Raw genomic sequence first — 21,707 nt, forward strand, 5'->3', positions numbered from 1 at the left:
TTGTCTTATCATGACAAGGAACTGAATGGATGACTAGTTAAAAAAATGCATCAGCTGTACAATTATATGCAAATAAAATATGCAGTCTGTAAAAATATTACAGTAAAACCGCTCTTACTATTTATTGTTGTTCAGCACAAATCAAATACAAATAAAATATACATATTATAAAGACTAGTCCTGTGATAGTAAGGACTATATCCATCTCCAAGATCCTTTCCCAATATGTAGTACAGTAGGTATAATAATAATAGTATTAGCAAATACCTCCAATTAGAAATGTAATATAGTTCTCCTAATAACCTATACCGCTTACCCCATGTGCAGGGCATTGCATTAGCCTAGGGATACATGGTTATGATCACTACAAACTAACTGTCACTATAGAGTGGATACCAAAACTACTGCAATACTCTGCACATGAGGTAAGCGACACTGCGAATCACGAGAACTATACTACATTTTTAACTGGAGGTGTTTGTTAGTATTGGTTTTATTACTGCATGCTAAATATTAGGATAGGATCTTGGAGATGGAATTACCCCTTCAAGCTGAATTCTAAACAATATTATACTTAAGATATTCAAGATACGTACAGAACGGGATTGTTTCCGACAGTAATCTGTGTTTCAGGCACTATCTCCATTTGCTTATCTGGAAATAATTAACAAAACATTTTAGTATAATGTAGAAATAACGAAAGGTTTTATCTTAATAGTTAAATAGAGAAAATTGAGAATTGGTCTTTACCTCCTTTTAAAAGTTTCCCATCCTTTTCATTGGATTGGATTGATTGTTTGTCAGGAGTCATACATTTCTGCTAAACAGAAATTATATTTTGGTTACTAACTACAGCTTCTAAGTTAACCCAAGCTAAAAAGCCCTTGCTGAAAGCATTCTAAAATCAAAAACAACCTAGGACAGTGTGTGTACACACGTTAAGTATTTGCTGCAGAAGTTTTTGCATAAAAATGTGTTTCTCAGCAGGAAAAAAGCTATAAAAAGGTTTGTTTTTACAGCTTTATGGTGTGTTTTTTAATGCGTTTTTTCCCTGTCATGAGAATGAGTGAAAAACATTGCAAAATCGCTGAAAGAATTGACAAGTTGAAGATCTGAATCTGCTTCAAATCTGCAAGGAAAAATAAGCTACAGGTACATGTGTGTAGTGCAGGGGGATTGCTGCAGTGTGACAGACAGTGACCACAGAAACAAATGTCTTTTAACGTCCAAAGAAAACTTACAACTGGAACTCAAAAGGTATCCTCCGGAACGCAGCAGGGAACAAGATAGTCCATAACTGAGACCGGTTGCCGTGGGTGAATGCGCCGCCGTGTATGCTGAGGGGTGCCAGGCCTATTGGATCTGAATTGCTTCACACAGGCTAAAGCTTTGCAGAGCCTCCAGCTCCGCAAGGTTGCAAACCAAGACTTGCACACCCAACCCTCTGCTGCAGGACTTTTACAAAGAACCTGCGGCCATAGGCCACTTGGAAGATCTGCCTTCAAGTCCGCTTCAAAAATAAAAGCCCACGGCAGGTTTTCTTAAATCTGCCTTGGGCAAATAGCTTGCCCATGACCAACACTTACTTTTATTTTGCATTGCAATCACACCTATGCCTGTGACTGCACTGCACTCTAGCGGCCTCAATATGCTTCTGTGCACATCCTGGGGTACACATAGCGACCCTCGCATATAACACCAGTCACTGCCTCACAGTGGGAATTAAAAAATCAAATTAACTTTGCTAGAATAAGAAAATGCAAAAACACATGGGAGACCGCTGAAAAAACATGAAGTGTGAACATAACCTAAGGCCTCATTTACACAGCAAAGCAATCTGCATAGACCCCTATGAGTAATAGTCACATTCAGGCACAAACCTTCAGTGCTGCAGTTTGCTTTGTGTGTCTTGTGTAGCCCTTTATATTTGTGATCGGAGCCATAATTCTGGAAGAGCAGCTTATCATTTCTAGAGGTGGTTTTATTCTTCCTCTACTTAAAATTGCTGAAAGAAAAAAACATTTTCTACTTGAATTATAGAACATTATGAAGCCATAACAACAGCAACTAACATCCATTTCTATACCGAAAAATGAACATATAAAGTAGTAATAGCATCCTACCATAACTAGGATTGCTGTTACAGTGTATCAAATCTTTACCATCGAATCCATCACTTTATGCAACAAAAGTTTGACTCACGAGTTTTTTTCGATGCTGAGGAATTATCCATCTTTAAACCACAAGCCACAGAAATATTTATTGATGCTTCCGAAACTTTACTTCGACTTGGGGTGACTAACTAAAGATACAGCAGCACAAAATACATAATGAAAGTACTGTTAAAATTCGGAAGAAACCTATCTATATGAAGTCACATATTATTTTTGTCAGAAGGAATGACCAACATGTTACTCTCTATATTCTTGTTGCTTTGGGGGTTCTTTTTATGTCTTTAATTTGAGAAAGGGGCACATGGCTGAGGAATATGAAGAAGCTCTGTCCTACGTCGTAAAAGTGGCATATTTTGCTACATCAACCAATACAGAACCATATATACAACATTATTTCTGTATTAAATCACTTTCAATTGTCCGCTGCTTTTCTAAATTTTATTCATCAAATACAACCCTAAAAAAACAAGCCCTTTTGCAGTTAAAAAAAAAAAAAAAAAAGACTTGATCGATGGAGTTTCTTTAGGTCCGTATAAATAAGATTGGCTACTATCTCAAAGGTGTTGTCCATCTTTAGGGTAAGGGCGTTCACACAGGGCATTTTTTTTCTGCAGCAAATCCTGATCATCTTGGCAGGAAAGAAGCTGTGCCAAAAACGCAGGTTTAGGTGCGTTTTTTTTTTCTCTTTGTGCATGCCAATAAAGTTGAATGCACAGAGAAAAAAAAACAACTTCCTGTAGATAGAATAGACAGATTGATAGAATAGATAGAATGAATAGATAGATTGATAGGATAGAATAAATAGAATGAATAGATAGATTGATAGAATATAGATTGATAGAATATAGATCGATAGAATAGAATAAATACATTATCTGTGGTTTCCCCTTCCCTGGCATTTTCCCACGCTGTAGAGGTTACCTCCGGTCAGACTGTGAGGAAGCGCAGGCTCGGTGACGTCACCGCTAGTTTCTGAGCCTGCGCCCGCTCCGTCTCTTTCATTGCCCAGTAGCTTACAGCCGGAAGCGGTCGCATTAGCAGCGCTCCCAGTTGTAAGCTTTTATCTCCCCCGGATACTGCGTGGGACACTCGTTATATCAGGGAGTATACTTTTGCTTTTTTATTTTTATTACAGAAGATCGATGGCTTCGCTTTGGAATGGCAGAACAATAAAAGATGGTCAAAACTGTGTTTTATTTCATTAAGACTTTTTTCTGCATGTGTGTTTATTTAACCCTTTAACTGCTATAGGATTAGTAATGGATAGGTGTCTTATTGATGCCTCTCCATTACTAAGCCGGCTCAATGTCACCTTACAATAGCAAGGTGACATTGGCCCCTCATTACACTGCTACAGGGCAAGTGGGAAGAGCCGGGCAAAGCGCCAGAATTGGCACATCTAATAGATGCGCCTTTTCTGGGCAGCTGTGGGCTGCTATTTTTAGGCTAGGGGGCCTATATCAATGGCCCCTTACCAGCCTAAGAATACCAGCCCCCAGCTGTGAGCATTAGCAAGGCTGGTTGTCAAAAATGGGGGGGACCCCATGACGTTTTTTTTAATGATTTATTTAAATAGTTAAAAAAAATAAGCGTGAGGACCCCTCTATTCTTGATAACTAGCCTTGCTGAAGCTGACAGCTGGGGGTTGCAGCCCCCGGCTGTGAGTTTTGTCTGGCTGGTTATCAAAATTAGGGTGAACCCACGCCGGTTATTTTTAAAATTTATTTATAGTGCAGGAGCGGCAGATGAAAACTCCCATCCGCCACTCCTGCTGTCGCTGTAATTAGCGGCTGTAGGTGTCAGATGATGGGAGCAGTAGTCCCATCAGCTGACACCAGTGATCGGAGGTGAAGTTTACACCTCCGATCACAGCTGAGAGCTCCCCGCTGTCAGAATACAGCGAGGAGCCGCGGCTCTCTGAACGGTGGGAAGGATTTCCCCACCGATCAGAAGTGGCATTTGCGGCGCTGTCATGCATATGACAGCGTGTCAAACACTGTAATGTTGGACCCCCCATTCAAGTGAATGGGGATCGGGTCCGCTCTGCCGGATGACAGGCTGTATGGACGCATCATGCAGCCTGCCATCTAGATGTAGCAGAGCAGAGCGTGACGCCACATCCGGCTCTCCTTGACTGTTCTGCAGCAAATACGCTGCAAGAAAAGTCAACCTTGCGTATTTGCAGCGTTTTTTCACCATCCATTCAAGTCAATGGGTGAAAAACCCTGAAAAGAACGCTGAAAGTGATATGCCCTATGTCAAAAAAACGCTGCAAAGCACAAAATCCTGACCACACAAAAACCCAATGTGTGTGCATGAGATTTTTGAAATCTCATAGGCTTTGCTGGTACTGTAAAAAGCAGCTGAAAATTAGCATAAAAAAGCAGCAAAAAAAAAAGCAGCAAAAACGTCCTGTGTGAACTTACCCTTAATGACTTATTGTTTCACAGAAAAGTTTGTAACTCTTATTTGTCTTCTCTGCGCTGTTCTCAGTTGATTTAGAAATATACAGGGAAACAAAGAGCCTATGAAACTCAAATGATACAACATTTGTAATGAAACTCAAGTGCAAAAAAGAGGATTGTGGTAATTAACGTAAAATCTTTCTCTTCGGTTTCTTTCACACTTCAGTTGTTTGGCGTCAGTCTGCTCCGACATAGTGACGGATCGACGGATCCGTCACAATTGTTGAGAAAACGGTTCTAACGGATCCGTTACTTGGGGGTTGTCTGGGAAAAGTATCTACTTTTTGGAGCATGCGCAATTGAAAAAGCGGATTGGGGCGACGGATCCGCCGAAATGACGGTCGCGACGGATCCATCGCCCATAGGCGGCCATTCTATGGAATGGCGGATGCGACGGATCCGTCGCGAACTGCCATTTCGGCGCAGACAAAAAACGTTATAATGTCTGTCTATGTCTAGATGACGTCCGCCAAATTTCGACGGATCCGTCACATGGCGGATGGAACTGACGACCATCCGTCACAATCCGTCGCTAATGCAAGTCTATGGGAAAATAGCGGATCCGCAAAAAAAAAATGGCGGATCCGCTATTTGATGAAAACGGCGGATTCAAACTGACGCCAAAAGACTGAAGTGTGAAAGAGGCCTTAGCCTTCACTGGGGAACACAGGAAACCCTGGGTGTATGGTTCTGCCACCAGAAGGCTGATACTAAGGCCACATTCACATTTTCAGTATTTGGACAGTAGTTTACCTCAGCGTTTGTAAGCCAAACCCAGTAGTGGGTAAAAAATGCAGAAGCTATTATTATTATTATTTATTTATATATCACCATTAATTCCATGGTGCTGTACATGAGACGGGGTTACATCAAAATACAAATATCACTTACAGTAAACAAAACTAACAATAACAGACTGGTACAGAGGGGAGAGGACCCTGCCCTTGCGGGCTTACATTCTACAGGATTTTGGGGAAGGAGACAGTAGGTCAGGGGTTGCAGTAGCTCCGATGGTGTTGAGGTGGCCGTGTGGTCATTACAGGCTGTAAGCTTCTTTGAAAAGATTAGTTTTCAGGTTCCTTTTGAAAGATCCAAATGTGGTGGATAACCGGACGTGTTGGGGCACAGAATTCCAGAGGATGGGGGATATTCAGAAGTCTTGGAGGCAACTGGGTGAGGAGCGAATAAGCGTGGAGGAGAGAAGGAAGTCTTGGGAGGACCGGAGATTACGTGAAGGAAGATACTGAGAGACTAGTTCGGAAACATATGGAGGAGAAAGGTTATGGATGGCTTTGTAGGTCAGTGTTAGTAGTTTAAACTGGATACGCTGGGAAATTGGGAGCTAGTGAAGGGATTTGCAAAGAGGCGAAGCAGGAATGTAGTGAGGAGAGAGATTAATTAGTCGGGCAGCAGAGTTAAGGACGGACTGGAGGGGTGTGAGAGTGTTAGAAGGTAGGCCACAGAGGAGGATGTTGCAGTAGTCAAGGCGGGAGATGATTAGGGAATGCACGAGCATTTTGGTGAGGGTTGAAGAAAGGACGGATTCTGGAAATATTTTTGAGCTGGAGGCGACAGGAGGTGGCGAGAGCTTGGATGTGCGGTTTGAAGGACAGGGCAGAGTCAAGGGTTACTCCGAGGCAGCGGATTTTGGGGACAGGGGAAAGTGTGATTTCATTTATTTTGATAGATAGATCAGGTAGGGAAGATATGCGAGATGGAGGAAAGATAATTAGTTCAGATTTGTCCACATTGAGCTTGAGGAAGCGAGAGGAGAAGAAGGAGGATATGGCTGATAGACACTCTGGGATTCTGGAGAGCAGAGAGGTGACACCTGGGCCAGAGAGGTAGATCTGAGTGTCATCAGAATATAGATGGTACTGGAAGCCATAGGACCTTATAAGTTGTCCCAGGCCGAGTGTATAGATTGAGAAGAGTGTGGGCCCAAGGACAGAGTCTTGAGGGACACCAACTGAGAGGGGGCGAGATGAAGAGGTAGTATGGGAGTAGGAAACGCAAAATGTGCGATTGGTAAGGTATGAGGAGATCCAAGTTAGGGCAAGGTGTTTGACACCAAAGGAAGAGAGGATCTGTAGTAGGAGGCAGTGGTCAACTGTGTTGAATGCAGAGGACAGGTCTAGAAGGAGGAGTATAGAGAATTGTCTGTTAGTTAAGGCTGTAAGTAAGTCGTTAGTAATTTTGGTCAGGGCAGTCTCAATGGAATGGTGGGGACGGAAGACAGATTGTAGGTTGTCGAAGAGAGAGTTAGATGCAAAGTGAGAGGAAAGTTCAGCATGGACGTGCTGCTCAAGGAGTTTGGAAGCAAATGGGAGCAAAGAAATGGGGCGATAGCTGGACATAGCGCTTGGGTCAAGGGATGGCTTTTTGAGGATAGGTGTGATTGTGACATGTTTGAAAGCAGTGGGGAAGGTACCAGAAGTTAGTGATAGGTTGAAGAGATGGGTTAGGGATGGGATTAGTGTGGTGGTGAGGTTGGGGAGGAGGTGGGATGGGGTCAAGTGCACAAGTGGTGAGGTGTGATTTGGAGAGAAGATGAGCAAGCTGTCCTTCAGTGATTTTGGAGAGGGAAGTTATGGGGTTAGGGCATTGGTCTGGCATACAAAGGGGTTGTGGTGGGTTTACAACAAAGACTTGCCTTGTTTGGTCTATCTTATTTTTGAAGTGCGTGGCAAAGTCATCGTCAACGATTAGGGATCTCGGAGGGGGCAGTGGTGGGCGGAGGAGGGAGTTAAAAGTGTTGAACAACTGTTTGGGGTTGTGGGATAAGGAAGATACAAGGGTTGTGAAGTAGGCCTGTTTAGCAGAGGTGAGAGCTGATTTGAATGCGAGTGTTGCTTGTTTGAGTGCAGTGAAATCATCTTGTGAATGCGTTTTCTTCCAACGCTGTTCTGCAATTCTGGATACATGCCGAAGCTTTTTAGTGATGTTATTGTGCCAGCGTTGTCTATTGGTTCGTCGCACTCTGCTATGCATGACAGGGGCGACCGTGTCAATAGCTGATGCAAGAGTGGCATTGTAGAAAGCAGTGGCATTGTCTGTGTCGTGAGGATATGGATGCTAGTGGTAGGATAGAGTCAGAGTGTGTGGGTGTCTAGGTGTGCGAGGTTTCTGCGTGGGTGCACATGTTGCTGGACATGGGTGACAGGTGAGGAGGACAGGGATGAGAAAAAGAGTAGATGACGGTCAGATAGAGGGAGGAGGGAGGTTGTGAAGTTAGATAGGGAGCAGAAACGGGTGACGAGCATGTCCGTCTGTGTGGGTGGTTGAGGAGGACCACTGAGTAAGTCCAAAGGATGAAGTAAGGGACAGGAGTTTGGAGGCTGATGACTGGTGGGTGTCAATGGGGATGTATAAGTCACCCATGATGATGGTGGGAATGTCAGCAGAGAGAAAGTGAAGGAGAAAGGTGCAGAATTGGTCAATAAAGGCAGTGGTTGGGCCCAGAGGTCGGTATATGACGGCCATTTGGAGGTTGTAGGAGGAGCAGATGTGGACAGAGTGGACTTCAAAAGAAGGGAGTATAAGGGAGGGAAGAGGTGGGATTGGGTTAAAGGTACAGTTGGAAAAAAGGAGAAGACCCACTCTTCCACCATATTTGTTGCCAGGGTGAGGAGTGTGGGTGAAGTGGAAGCCACCGTAACATAGTGCAGCAGGGGAGGCTGTGTCAGAGGATGTCAGCCATGTTTTGGTGATGCCCAGAAAGTAAAGATTACGAGAGGTAAAGAGGTCGTGAATCACGTGGAGTTTATTGCAGATGGAGCGGGCATTCCATAGAGATCCAGAGAGAGGGTGCAGGGGGGTGGGCATCATGGGCACGGATTTGAGCTGGGCAAGGTTTCGGGTGTTTATATTGGGTTGGGAGTGATAGTGGTAGTAATGGGAGGTATGAACTGTGGGGTTCCAGTATTGGGAGATATGTCGCCAGCAGTGAGGAGAAGCAGGGAGAGAGAGAGCAGGTGGGAGAAGCAGAGTGGGCGGCTTGTTTTGTGTTTTATTAGGAGGAGATCTGAGGTTGAGGAGCAGGTCAGCAGATGTCAGGTGGGGAGGCAAGAGGGAAGGATATTATTACTTGGTTAGAGGGTGCTGGGGTTTGGGGATTGCGAAGGAGAGTGAGGAGTAATGGAGCCAAAACTGTTAGAGCGTATGTCAGCATGATGAGAGTAAGTGTGGTAGAAAGGGAAAGAAATTTAGTACATTTATTAACAGTGGTTGATATGTTGTGACATGTTTCTATTATACATGTACAGTATACATGTTATATACATATATATATTATACAGTATATATATACATATATAAATATACATATTATACATGTAAATTATACAAGTTGTAACATGTTTCTGTTATACTTTTCGTTTGATTGTTCCATTCCTGATTTTGGATTATAAATACTGATGTGAAATACTGACCAAATACTGAAGATTTTTGGAGATGGAAATTTCATTTTCCAGCAGAACTTGGCACCTGTCCAAGTCCACAGGCTGAACGCCTCCATACCACGCCGCATTGATGCAGTAATTGATGCAAGAGGAGCCCCGACTGAGTACTGAGTGCATTTACTGAACATAGATTTGAGGGCAGAGCAAAGTACTGCATTGCGCAGGCGCAGGGAAAGGTCAGAAAGGCCCGGCGCCTGCGCACTGCAGTACTTTGATCTGCCCTCAACAGGGCAGACAAAATACGCCAGAGCCGCAGCCTGAAGACAAGAAGAGGACGTCATCGTAAGAAGATGGGAGGCCCATTGGACCAGAACAGAACCGGGACCGCCCATAGGTGAGTATAATCTAACCTCTTTTTCTCATCTTTCAGGATACATCGGGGGCTTATCTACAGCATTACAGAATGCTGTAGATAAGCCCCTGATGACGGTGGGCTTAGCTCATCTTCGATTTTGGGGGTGACAGGTTCCCTTTAAAAGTATTGGTTTCGTGTTGGTTTGGCCAAGATTACTTTATAAACTGAAATTTTTGGTAACATTTGCTTATTTTGCTTTTGTTTACAAACATCCCCCACTCTTATGTTGACGATGACACACTTAACAACAAAGTTGATACCTTGGCATGGTTTCTGGAACTGAACTCCTTACAAATTTGTTGGTTGAGAATTGGTGTATATAAAGGAGGCTGTTTTCTCATACCAATATCACGGGTTTCAATCACTGTCACTTCCTTTGAAGAAGCAATGGATCCTTGGCTTTCAGGAATGAGACACTAAAACAAGTTCAATAGTTACAAAGAGAGTAAAAAAAATGTGCTTGATCATTGACCTCTACAAACCTGAAAAAAACAATATCCCAGTAGTAACCATGGCATCCTAAAATCTGTATCAGCCATCAGGATAACAGCAACATTTTACTACAGTGCTCACTCTATGAACTAATCATACAATTGAGTAAAAGTGCTGAACTAGAAGACATTCCTTAATGTGGCCATATGAAAGTATGGTGACCAGTGCTATAAAAGTACAGGGCAAGTTAAAATCCAACAACCCCCAACCTTGTTCATACACCTGCCATTTAAGCATGAAGACAATTGTTGATCTCAGAAAGGAACAAAGAAGACCATGACGCTTTTCTGGTATCTTTCTTTGCGACAGGACAATTTTCAATTTAACCAAGATATAGATGACAAACTGGATAGTCACAACTTTTGGTGCCCTGGACTAAAAAAAATTCTTATTAAAGAAGCACTCCGACCATTAAAATTGTTATTCTCTTAATGTACTATAAACATCATATTATATGGCACTGTGTACTTCCAATTTCTAATTTTTCCCTTCTACCCCGTTATTTTTTTCTCTTTTCCATTAGGTTTATAACACATGATTTTAAACAGACTGGCTTCTATGCTCCATGTAGAAACAGGTGGTCAATTTTCCTTGAGTAAGTCACTGCAAAATTCCCTGACAGGTGGAGGAGAGAGCAACTGGGTCAGGAGCTGAAGATGGAATGATTCATGCAGGAAAAAGAAACTGTTTCTACATAGAGCTGAGAAAACAGACAAATTAATGGGTAGAAAGGCAAAATGAGTAATTGTAAGTACACAAAGCTATATGACTGCCATTTACTAAGAGAATAAAAACTTCGATGGGAATACTTCTTTAATAACATTGGTGGACACACTACCATGGTTATAGGCCCTGTCTCTAGAAAGAAACAAAGGGCTAATGCATCAAAGCTTTCACATCAGAAATGTAGCGTAAAAGCTTTGAAAAATAGAAAATTCAGGCGCAATTTGAAAATACGCCAACATTTTGTGACTTTCGACTGTCTCGAATCAGGTTCTTTCAGTTCTGACAAAAAAGGGGTGGAGCTGGGCCTTTGGCCATGGCACCTCGTCAAATTCATTACGATTGGCAGTGTTCGCTAAGCCACAAAACTTACTACAGCTGGGACCGGAGTCGAATTTGTGGCAAGGTGAACAGAAAGGTGCATGACACTCATCCGAAGCTCATGATTCATGAACAGGCGTGCACCTCTTAATAAATCAGAAGAGTCTGACTCCAGCGCTCACCCTCATGAAGACCAGTGGGTACAACGCCGGTCTCTCAGTTGGCTAGCTGTCCACCACCTAATCCTGGACCAGGGAGTATACAACATGAATATCACCCTACTGGAAACTCACTGGTAGTGCCACGGATATCATAAGTCGCTCAGAGGTCTCCCTTTCTTCTCTGTGTGAGACTAGTGAGGGGGAGACCCTGTGGGGTATTGATTAATGGTGCTACACATGTGAGTAAAATAAATTTGTATGCTCTCACTGTGAGTATCATTTATCATGTGGTAAACTGGGCTACCTCTGTGGTTCCTGCCTTGCCCTGCATTTGTTCAGAACCCTAGGAATTCCTTTCAGGTACAAATCCTTACGGATCTACACCACCAGCTGTTGGTCCTCAGGTCATTAATTTCTCCAGAGCCACAACCTTGCCTTTATCTGATGCCCTGTCAATCAGTTATCTGCTGAATGAGAAGACTGACAATCTTTTAATGTAGTCTTGTGTCAGCAGCAGGCTTCTGGTTTTGCCACCTTTTAAGTCACTAATACCTGTACAACCTAATTTATGGCCTGATCTACAGTGACATTAAGTCTTGTCTACGTGGCTGCATGCCTCTATTTTTCTTTGAGGCTTCTGTTCAGTCAGCATGACATACAACTAGTGCAACAACCTGTTCTGCTTCTGTTCAATTTAGACCATGAGCAACTTATACAGTGTCCAAATAGGAATTTCTGGCATACTATGTGTAGGGAGTAGGCTGGACATAATCTCAGAGGCCACAGTGGGAATTAATTAAATTCTTCTTCCAAACCATAGAAGCTCACAGCCATTCTGCTGTCACTCTCCTTTTGAAGCTATTCTCAAGATGATCAGTAGTTCTCCAGTTATTTTGATCCTGGTAGAGCCTTCATTTTAGCTGAAATTTCCTGGTATGCCTACTTCAAAACTGCTAAGCTTACAGATACCCTTGTTTGTGAAAGTCTTTCCTCACCCACAACCTCCTTTTGGTTGGGTGGAATGTCCGCTCTCTTTCAGAGACAAAGCTTGCTTCCACAGATGACACCTAGGTAAGGGAATTACTATCCAAAATCTACAGGATAGAGCTCTAGTTCTTGAACCCAAGCTGGTTCTATCTCTCAATTCTTCTTAGGGGTCTACCTTATGTGTCAGCCTTTTGTTCCAAGCCATTCACATATTCCCTTTCAAGCCATTCAAATAATCCCTTCCTAGCCACTCACATAGTCCAACTCAAAGGTTTCATTCTCATTCCAGGCTAGGAATGGTTTCATGGTTACTACTCCAACCTGTTTGCTGTTTCCAAGGTCAGCTCAGTTAAGGTACCGTTACACTAAGCGACGCTCCAGCGATATAGACAACGATCCGACCTAAACTAGATCGCTGGAGCGTCGCTGTTAGGTCGCTGTAGAGACGTCAAACACAGCAACTCCAGAACGATGCAGGAGCGATCCAGTGACGTAACGGCAACTCACTTATCGTTCACGCTCCATGTAAAAACATTGCTGACATCGTTGCTTTTGCTGTCAAACATGACGATACACGCCGATCTAGCGACCAAATAAAGTTCCAGACTTCTAGCTCCGACCAGCAAAATAACAGCGGGATCCAGATCGCTGCTGCGTGTCAAACTCAACGAGATAGCTATCCAGGACGCTGCAACGTCACGGATCGTTGTCGTTCTCGTTGGAAAGTTGTTTAGTGTGAAGGTACCTTTACACCCATCCTTGACTTCAAGACAAACTGTCACCATGGAAATGCAGTCCAATGTGCAGGCATCATGATATAGAGCAGGGGGAGCTGCGTATATTGATATACAGTTTTGTTCAGAATAACTTGCATTTTAGTCACTTAAACCTCTGCTCTTTCTGAGATTTTCAGTTTAGTGGGCGGTCCTATCAGTGACTGACAGGTATCTCTGTATGACTTCTGGTACCCTTAACCTCTGGTAACCTGCAGAATTTCTATGTTTTTCGTATTCTCCTGCAGACCACTTCCTCATTCATAATCAGGACAGACAGTGTGGTTGTAAGTGCTTGGCAGTTATTTTTTCATCTAGGGTAGTTTTTTTCCTTTACATACTTGAGGATATTGTACTTTTCCCCCTGTTTATTTTTCCAAACAAATTCCTTGTCTGGTTTGGTCAGAGCTATTAGGATAATCCTAATTTATGAAAGTCCTCTAGCATTGTGTAGTATGCTTCCTGTTGGACCTTACAGGGTTTTTTATCTGGATTTCATTTACGACTGGAAGCCAACAAGTTGAAGGTAAAGCTGCTTACTTTCGTGTTATCACCCAGTCATCACAGGAGGTTAGGTATCTAGTTAGCAAATCTACTACTTGGGCATCGGTTTGTAGCCTCTGCTAATGTTAGATTGGAGTGTAAGGTATTGTAGGCAACGGTGTGCCATGCAATATGCATGGTTAGTTTTCTGTATTGCCCACCCTCATGGTAGAAAGTACCATGGATCTGTATCCACATAATTTATTAGGAAAATTAGATTTTAGTACTTACTTTTGTTCCTTTTCTCATTGTGGGACACAGATTCAAGCCTGTTCTTAAGTGAAACCTTACTCGGATCAGTTCATATTGCCTTTGGGTGAGTTCTTTTGTCACACTGTTTCCTGGTTGTTACAGATTATTATTTTGCTCTCCTCCCGCTTTTGGTACCTAACATAGATCTGTCTGAGAACAGAGTATAGCCAACCCAGTGGAGCCATAACTTCTTTTCTTCTGTCAGCCTCTAGGTTGCTGGAATTATTCCGATGGTTCTCTGTCCCGCAATGTATTCAGAGAAGAAGAGATTTCATGGTAAGTACAAAAATACAATTTCTTCTAGAGCTGGTAGAACTCTTTTAGGGCCATTCATTTAGTTTGGTGGTAACCCCAGTCAGTCTTCCTTAGTGTGTGTTGGCCATCCAATCACTTTCTCCATCTTTAGGCACCTTCCTGCTGCCTACACTCCAAAAAACCTATAGGGCAATAGGAGTATAGCGTCCAAGTAAAACATAAATGTTTATTAGTAAAAAAAAATAATAAAAACAGGTAAAAGGAGGCTGTTAAACAGAAGACTACTCCATAAGATTATGTGCTTGATATCTCCAAATCAGAAAATACTGTCAAGAAAGAAAAAACTGCAATAAAAAGACGTCAAGTGGCTAGCTGCAGAAGTGCAGCCTAACAAATAAAGGATGCAGTATAAACAGGAGAGCACAACTGAGAGGGTGCAAAATTGCACATATTTCTATGCAGTGTATCAGGAAAATACCAAAATACCAAGTGTATTGTGGCAAAAGTGCAACCTGATAGACTGCAAGTAAGATATAGATATCTTATAAAGAGAGCAAGTTGAGGAGATAAAAGGGCTCTAAGTGAACTAACAAATGCAAAGAATAGCATAAGGGGCAAGACTTGTGTGGAAATAGCCAAGCGGAACACCCTATCCAATCACTTTCCCCACCTTTGGGAATCTTCCAATGGCCTACATGCCAAAGATGACTATATTGGCTGTAAGCTCTCCCTTTTTAAGTCCCTATCACGTGAAAGGTCACACCCCCCTCACTTTCTCCATAACTCTGCTGTATGCTGACCAAGCGCCCTTCACTCAAGCTCATTTCAGAAAGCTACTGCTATTGCCCTGTCACTTTCCATTGTAAGTTTTTGAAGAGGAATAGTTCATCGGCCTGTCAAAAATGTCTCACTTCACTAGGAGACACACTTGGGGTCCTCATCTATGCCGCTGCACACCATTAGGGGATAAAGCTCTGAATCGCTGTTGCATTTTCCTCACTAAGCCCTCATTCATGATTTTTCCTCTGGTTATATATGGAGTCTGACAGCTTCCCTTCTGGGATATTTCTTCTTACTCTTTATGCCAGTTTAGGCCCTCCTAAGTTGAGGGCCTAAACTTAAGGCTCCCTCTGCAACACATGGTACAAGCGGTCTCTTATTTTGCGTTTCTTTTGCGATAACCATCTTGCATGAGGTCAGCCAAGCTCAATATGTTCTAAATACCTTAACACCAGGAATAATCAGGAAACTTCTTCAGAAAATGAGCCCTCCCAATGGGGCCAGGTCCATTGGCCAGGCTTTAGGAAACAAATTATGATAGAAATGTTGCATAAGCAGCCTCAGATTACTGCTAAAGTGGGATTCGTCGAGGCTATATGGCTATTATTCTCCTCCAGCTCCCCACTGTCAGGCTATGTTCACACGCTGCGGGTTTTGCTGCGGACCCGCAGCTGTTTTGCAGCTGCGGGTCCGCATCCTTTTTCCATGTAGGTTACAGTACAATGTAACCTAATGGAAAACAAAACCCGCTGTGCCGACGATCCTTTTTTTCTGTGGAAAATCCGCGCGGATTTTCTGCAGAAAAAAAGAAGGACCATGTCACTTCTTGGTGCAGAATCGCAGCGATTCTGCACCCATAGAAATGCATTGAACTGCTAACTTCCCGCATGGGGCTGTGCCCACGTTGCGGGAAGTTAAGCGGATAATGTGCGGGTGGTACCCGGGGTGGAGGAGAGGAGACTCTCCTCCAGGCCCTGGGAACCATATTTGGGTGTAAAAAAAAAAGAATTAAAATAAAAAATCATGCTATACTCACCTCTCTGCTCTGCCCGCGGCGTCCGGTCTCAGTTGCTGTGCCGAACAGGACCTGTGGTGACGTCGCGGTCACATGACCGTGATGACGCCGCGGTCACATGACCGTGACGTCACGAAGGTCCTTGTCGGCACAGCCGCTTGCAGCGCCGGGGAGATCGCGACGTCAGAGGGTGAGTATAGCCAATTTTTATTATTTTTTACATTACTATTGATGCTGCATATTGCTGCATATGCAGCATCAATAGTACAGGAGTAATCCCGCAGCGGAAACCGCGGAACAAACCGCGATAAATCTGCAGGGATAACCGCAGCGGTTTTGCCCTGCAGATTTTCAATTCCGCTGCGGGATTAACCCGCAGAGGAACCCGCAGCGTGTGAACGTGGCTTCAATCTTGAAGGAGAGCCAGGCTTTCCCTTGATAGATCCTCTTCAGCATCCTCAGAGCATTCTTCACAGCTGAAGTAGTTTCAGGGGTTCTATTCCAACCAATTCACTATCATCAAAAAAGACACCTTGGCCAGGCCCATACTTGTCCCTTAGTGACCGGGTAAAATTTTTGAAATCTGACCAGTGCTACTTTATGTGGGAATAACTCTGGAATGCTTCAACATATCCCATCGATTTTGAGAATGTTTTTTAGTGACACATTGTACTTTATGATAATGGTAAATTTATGTAGATATTTTCTGAGTTTATTTATAAAAATATAAGAAATTTTACAAAAATTAAAAAATTTTTGCAATTTTGAAACTTTGATTATCTTTTTAATCCAGATAGCCATACTATAGAAAAATATTAATAAATAACATTTCCCTCATGTTCAGTTGAACTAATTAGATGCTCTCCTTGGATCCTCTTATTCGCTTCCTTTGTCTGATCATTTCAGACCTTTAGTGGTTGTTGCTGGCACTAATCCTTACTCCCTCTTTATTGGATGGTGGTGGTGATGACTGATGCCAGGCCTTCGATACCACTCATGGCCTCTGGTTGAAGGAAGACACTGTGCTTCAATCCAATTGGATTTTTGTAGTTACTGTAAAATTCCTTCCTTATTGAATACTTTGGAAGACACTTTATCAACCCTTTTATATATTTTTTTCTTGGGACAGTTTTGAGTTTCCCTGGCTGAGTTCTTGTTGGTACTTTCCTGCTGTTTTTACTAAAACAAAATTAATTTATAATTTATAAAACAATAATTTATTAAACAATAAAAATAGATTTTATGGTAAGAGCAAAATCACATTTTTTTAAATTTGTCATTTGAGGTGTCATCGCAGTTTTGAATTTGTATACATACCAAAAGGACAGGTCATTAAAAATATGTGTGGGTGTCTTTAAAATGAAAGATGTTGTGAAATAAAATAAACACAGCCTGTTAGTAAACAACAAAGTTCCCTAAGGTGCACATGTGAGCAAAGCTAGACACTCTTATCATTTGAAAGGAAGGCTTGGATACAACAGAAAGTCTTTAAATATCAAAACTTTGCAAACTTGCAAAGTGACAAAGTAAAACTACTAAGAATGTTTTTCTTTCAAAGCAGAAAGAACTATGGAAGCTTCCAAAAAGCACAATACAATTGAAACTCTCCACATTTCATTAAAGTAATAATTACCTGGGATCCACTTTCATCAAAGACAATATGCACTGCCGTTTTTGCTACTGACACAGAATGCTTCTTTACAAAACCCTGTAGATAATTAATATGTGTGTTATTTCATAATTTAAAGGGGTTTATTGGTATTTTTTTTAAAAATAGAGCAAAATGTATGGACCTATAAGGTTATATTCACATGGTGTCTTTTTCAGGTGGATCCCGCCCACCAAAAAAGCCCCCCATAAAATGAACATAATGCACAGCAATGTCAAAATGATAATACTGTGCAAAGGTTCTGTCTTATGGCAGTTCTTTTATCTGTGTTAGGATTTGGAAACTCTGAAGTGGTATGCCCATACTTTGGGGCAGCATCCGAGAGTGTAGAGCAAAAGGTGCAAGAAAGCTGTAAGAATGATGGCAAACCCGCTGGCGAAGCTGCTTCAGACCAACAACCCGTTTTTCTCAGGTGAAACTCACATAGGAAAACTCAGGGGCTGCGCCAGGATCTAAGATATGCCGTGTGAGTATAGCCTGACTGTATTATGTCAGCTTAATGCTCTGTTGCAGGGAATTCTCAGGGTACATGAAACTACCTAGAATTTAGCCTCTTTTGCAAGCCAAAAGAATGAAAAGATCCAGCAGCACATGGAGTCCATAAAACAATTCAGTTTAATTCAAGATAATAAAAAGTCCACATTCAGAGCATGCTGCCTAACGCAGAGATGACAAACATGCAAGCGTGGCACCAGAGACCAGAGGCGTAATGATAACCAGGCCCAGGGAAGAAGCGGGCCCGCCAACGCCATTGCCATTTTCAGATGAATGTGCATTCACATTTACCTGAAATGTATTGCGGCACAGAGAACCCCAGGGACTCCATTATCGCTATACATGTCACAAGCCAATCAGAGGCCTGAAGCTGAGGTAGGCATTCTCGATGTGGCCGGCTTATGACGTCACTGTCATGCACCGCCCATCCCTGCTACTCTGGCTATGAAGCACATGAAGAGGACACCGGACGTCGTGAGAGCGAGGACAGGCAAGAATCATTTTTTTGTGTGTGTTCATGCATGTGAAGAGAGTAAGGAGGGGGGCCAAAATTACGTGATGGGGGATATTATTACAAAATGGGGGCCATTGTTATAAGATGGGGCCTAGGATGAGGGACATTATTACAGGATGGTGGCAAGAATGGGATGCTATTATAGGAAGGGGCCAGTATGGGGGACATTATTATTAATTGGGTTCATTAAGGGACAATATTATTGAATAAGGGACACTATTACGCCACAATGGGAACATTATTAAGGTAACTGCCTACGGGTCAGCCAGATATGATGGGCTGTAAGACCCATCAATAAACAGGGTCTAACAACAGGATAAGTGTCAGTGTAAAACTAACAAATCTAATAACCTGCTGTACAGAAGTATTGGAGGATATCACATGAGCAATCAGGTAAGTAAAGGTTAAAGTCACATATAGCAAAAAAATAAAGGAAAAAAAATTGTAAAAATTGAAACAAAATTCAAAATAAAGTATGAAAAAACGAAAGAATATTTTGCCTCTAAAAATACTGTTTTATGTAAAAGAGAAAGCAAACTAAATGTATACATTTGGTATTTCGGCATGCAGAATGACTCAAGATATAGAACTGTACCATAAACCATATGATGAAGACCATAAAAAATGTAAACACACTCAAAAAGGGGATTTTTGGACTTACTGTAAAATCCATTTCTGGTAGCCTGCATTGGGGTCACAGGAAACCAAGGATTACACTGCTGTCATCAGGAGGCTAAAACTGAGAATTACAACCTGAAGGAAAAAAAGTTGGCTTCTTCTCAGCAGGTTATACCCGCCTAATGGCATTAAGCTATTCCGCTAATGAGAAAGCAGTAGGAAAAGTAGAAAAAATTTATGAACACACGCCCAAGAAGGCAACAAGAAAAAAGGGTGGGTGCTGTGTCCTCAATGAAGTGTACAAAAAAAGGGACTTTATGGCAAGTTCAAAAATCCTCTATGCTTGGTAGCTACATTGGGGGACACAGGAAGCTATGGGATGTCCCAAAGCATTTCCAAAAGTGGGAATATAAATGAATGTGTAAGGAAAGTTGCTCCAGTAGTCACACGAGCGAAAACTGTTTTCAGCACTTTTCTCCCCATATTCCCATCCGGTGATGCGACAGTGTGAACCATGTAAAATTAAGAAAAAGAAAGTGAGGCCAGAAGTCCAATTAGTAGCCTTATAAAGTTGCAAATTAGAAACCCAATGATGGACATCCTGCAAGCTGGAATTAGCTTTAACCCCAGGCGGGGGCACCTTATTCTTGACCTTACAAGTTTCCAGAATGGCAGACAAAAGCCACAGAGCAATGGTCATCTTACAGGCAGAAAGTTTTAAGAGGGCCTTCTGGGAGGACAAATAGGGAATCTGAACACTGTAAAGTGGCTGTCACTGACAGATAGTGATGCACAGCTCTAATCAAGTTCAAACTGTGTAGAGATTTATCCAATGGAGAGGGAGAAGGACAGAGCAAAAAGCATAACGATCTCTGGATTAAGATGGAAAGAAGAGATCACCTTGGGAAGAAAGGAAGAAAAAAGAGGGTATAGGATGCAAAACCACATTGCCTAGTTGAAGGACAAGAAATGGAGGAGAGACCCTAGTTCTGATATTTGCCTGATGGAAGTCACAGCCATCAGGAACACCACCAGGAAAGAAAGTCAGACTGGGATATTGCTCTGAGTGAGCCATATCGTGAAGAAAAGTCCTGATTTGAGGCTTTTAAATCAGACCTTTCTGAAAAAGGATAGACATGTAGAGATCTGGCCCTTGAGGGAGGTGAAGGCTAAGCCATACTCAAGGCCCGACTGCAGGAATGAGAGAAAAACGGTAGAGAAAAAACATAGGGGTGACGTCGTGAAATTCGCATCAACGGAAGATCTTTTCCTTAATCAATGTCTGTACAACCTGATCAGAAAAACCTAAGGAATTTATGGAACTCAGCAAATGGAATTACCTCGATAGCTGCCATCATCTTGCATAGAACACATATACAGCAGCAGGGTGGAAGGGGCGAAGGATGGCTCAAAGGTTGGATGACAGTATGTAACGCCAACATTTTGTCCTCTGGAAGAAAAACTTTTCTTTCGATGATGTTGAACAGCATTGCCAGGAAGATGAGGCACTGTGCTGGGATCAGAAGACTTTGGTTGACGACGATCTCTCTGAATCGAGACAGTGTGTCCTGTGTGATTTGCAGGCTCTTGAGGCTCTTAGTAAGGCCCCCATGACATTTCCTTCTTTCAGAAACATGTAGCATCCGTTTTTTTTATGGATACCACACGTACCCATTATAATCTATGATGCTGAAGACATGGATGAGTATTTGCAAACCACACAAAGATTTGTCCATCATTTACCAGCAGCAAGGGTCAATACAAGTACATGGGTCGGTGTGAGGGTATGTGCACACATTGCAGATTTCCTGCGGATCAGCAGCGTTTTTTGCGGTGCAGAAACGCTGCAGATCCGCAAGTGATTTACAGTACAATGTAAATCAATGGTAAAAAAAAAATGCTGTGCTAATGGTGCGGAAAATTCCGTGCGGATTAAAATAAGTAGCATGTCACTTCTTTTTTGCGGATCTGCAGCGTTTTTGTATCCATTCCATTATAGAAATCGGCAGGGGTAAAAAACGCAGTACATCCGCAAAAAAATCTGCAACAAAAACGCACAAAAAACATGACAAATCCGCACCTGCGTTTTCTGCCAAGAGATGCAGAATTCGCAGCAGGAGTTCCTAAGCCTAATCCGCAACGTGTGCACATAGCCTAAAACACAAACAGCACGTGCATGAAATCCATATGGCATCCGTGTGCTGTAATAGTTTAACATTGCAAGATATAGGAGAAGCTTTGGAAATGATTTTTCTTAAGACATACCAGAATGGATGGCACATACAGTCATAGCCAGACGTATTGACACCGCTGCAATTCTGTCAGATAATACTCAGTTTCTTCCTGAAAATGATTGCAAGCACAAATTCTTTGGTATTATTATCTTCATTTAATTTGTCTTAAATGAAAACACACAAAAGAGAATGAAGCAAAAAGCAAAACATTGATCATTTCACACAAAACTCCAAAAATGGGCCAGACAAAAGTATTGGCGCCCTCAGCCTAATACTTGGTTGCACAACCTTTAGCCAAAATAACTGCGACCAACCGCTTCCGGTAACCATCAATCAGTTTCTTACAATGCTCTGCTGGAATTTTAGACCATTCTTCTTTGGCAAACTGCTCCAGGTCCCTGATATTTGAAGGGTGACTTCT

General features: G+C 42.4%; 1 protein-coding gene across 3 annotated transcripts in view; it reads right to left on the minus strand.

Annotated features, from left to right (window-relative positions):
* The window catches only part of SYCP2 (synaptonemal complex protein 2), a 551,324-nt gene that overhangs the window by 247,126 nt on the left and 282,491 nt on the right, over positions 1-21,707 (minus strand). For all 3 annotated transcript variants that reach the window (XM_077252835.1, XM_077252834.1, XM_077252836.1), the window contains 6 exons: positions 17,390-17,464; positions 9,715-9,870; positions 2,203-2,302; positions 1,881-2,005; positions 751-820; positions 597-654 (listed from right to left, as the gene is read on the minus strand). In XM_077252835.1, coding sequence (XP_077108950.1) covers positions 597-654; positions 751-820; positions 1,881-2,005; positions 2,203-2,302; positions 9,715-9,870; positions 17,390-17,464 — 584 coding nt within the window. The remainder of the gene's footprint in view (positions 1-596; positions 655-750; positions 821-1,880; positions 2,006-2,202; positions 2,303-9,714; positions 9,871-17,389; positions 17,465-21,707) is intronic.

This window comes from Ranitomeya variabilis, chromosome 4 (assembly GCF_051348905.1).
Source record: "Ranitomeya variabilis isolate aRanVar5 chromosome 4, aRanVar5.hap1, whole genome shotgun sequence".
Taxonomy (NCBI): domain Eukaryota; kingdom Metazoa; phylum Chordata; class Amphibia; order Anura; family Dendrobatidae; genus Ranitomeya; species Ranitomeya variabilis.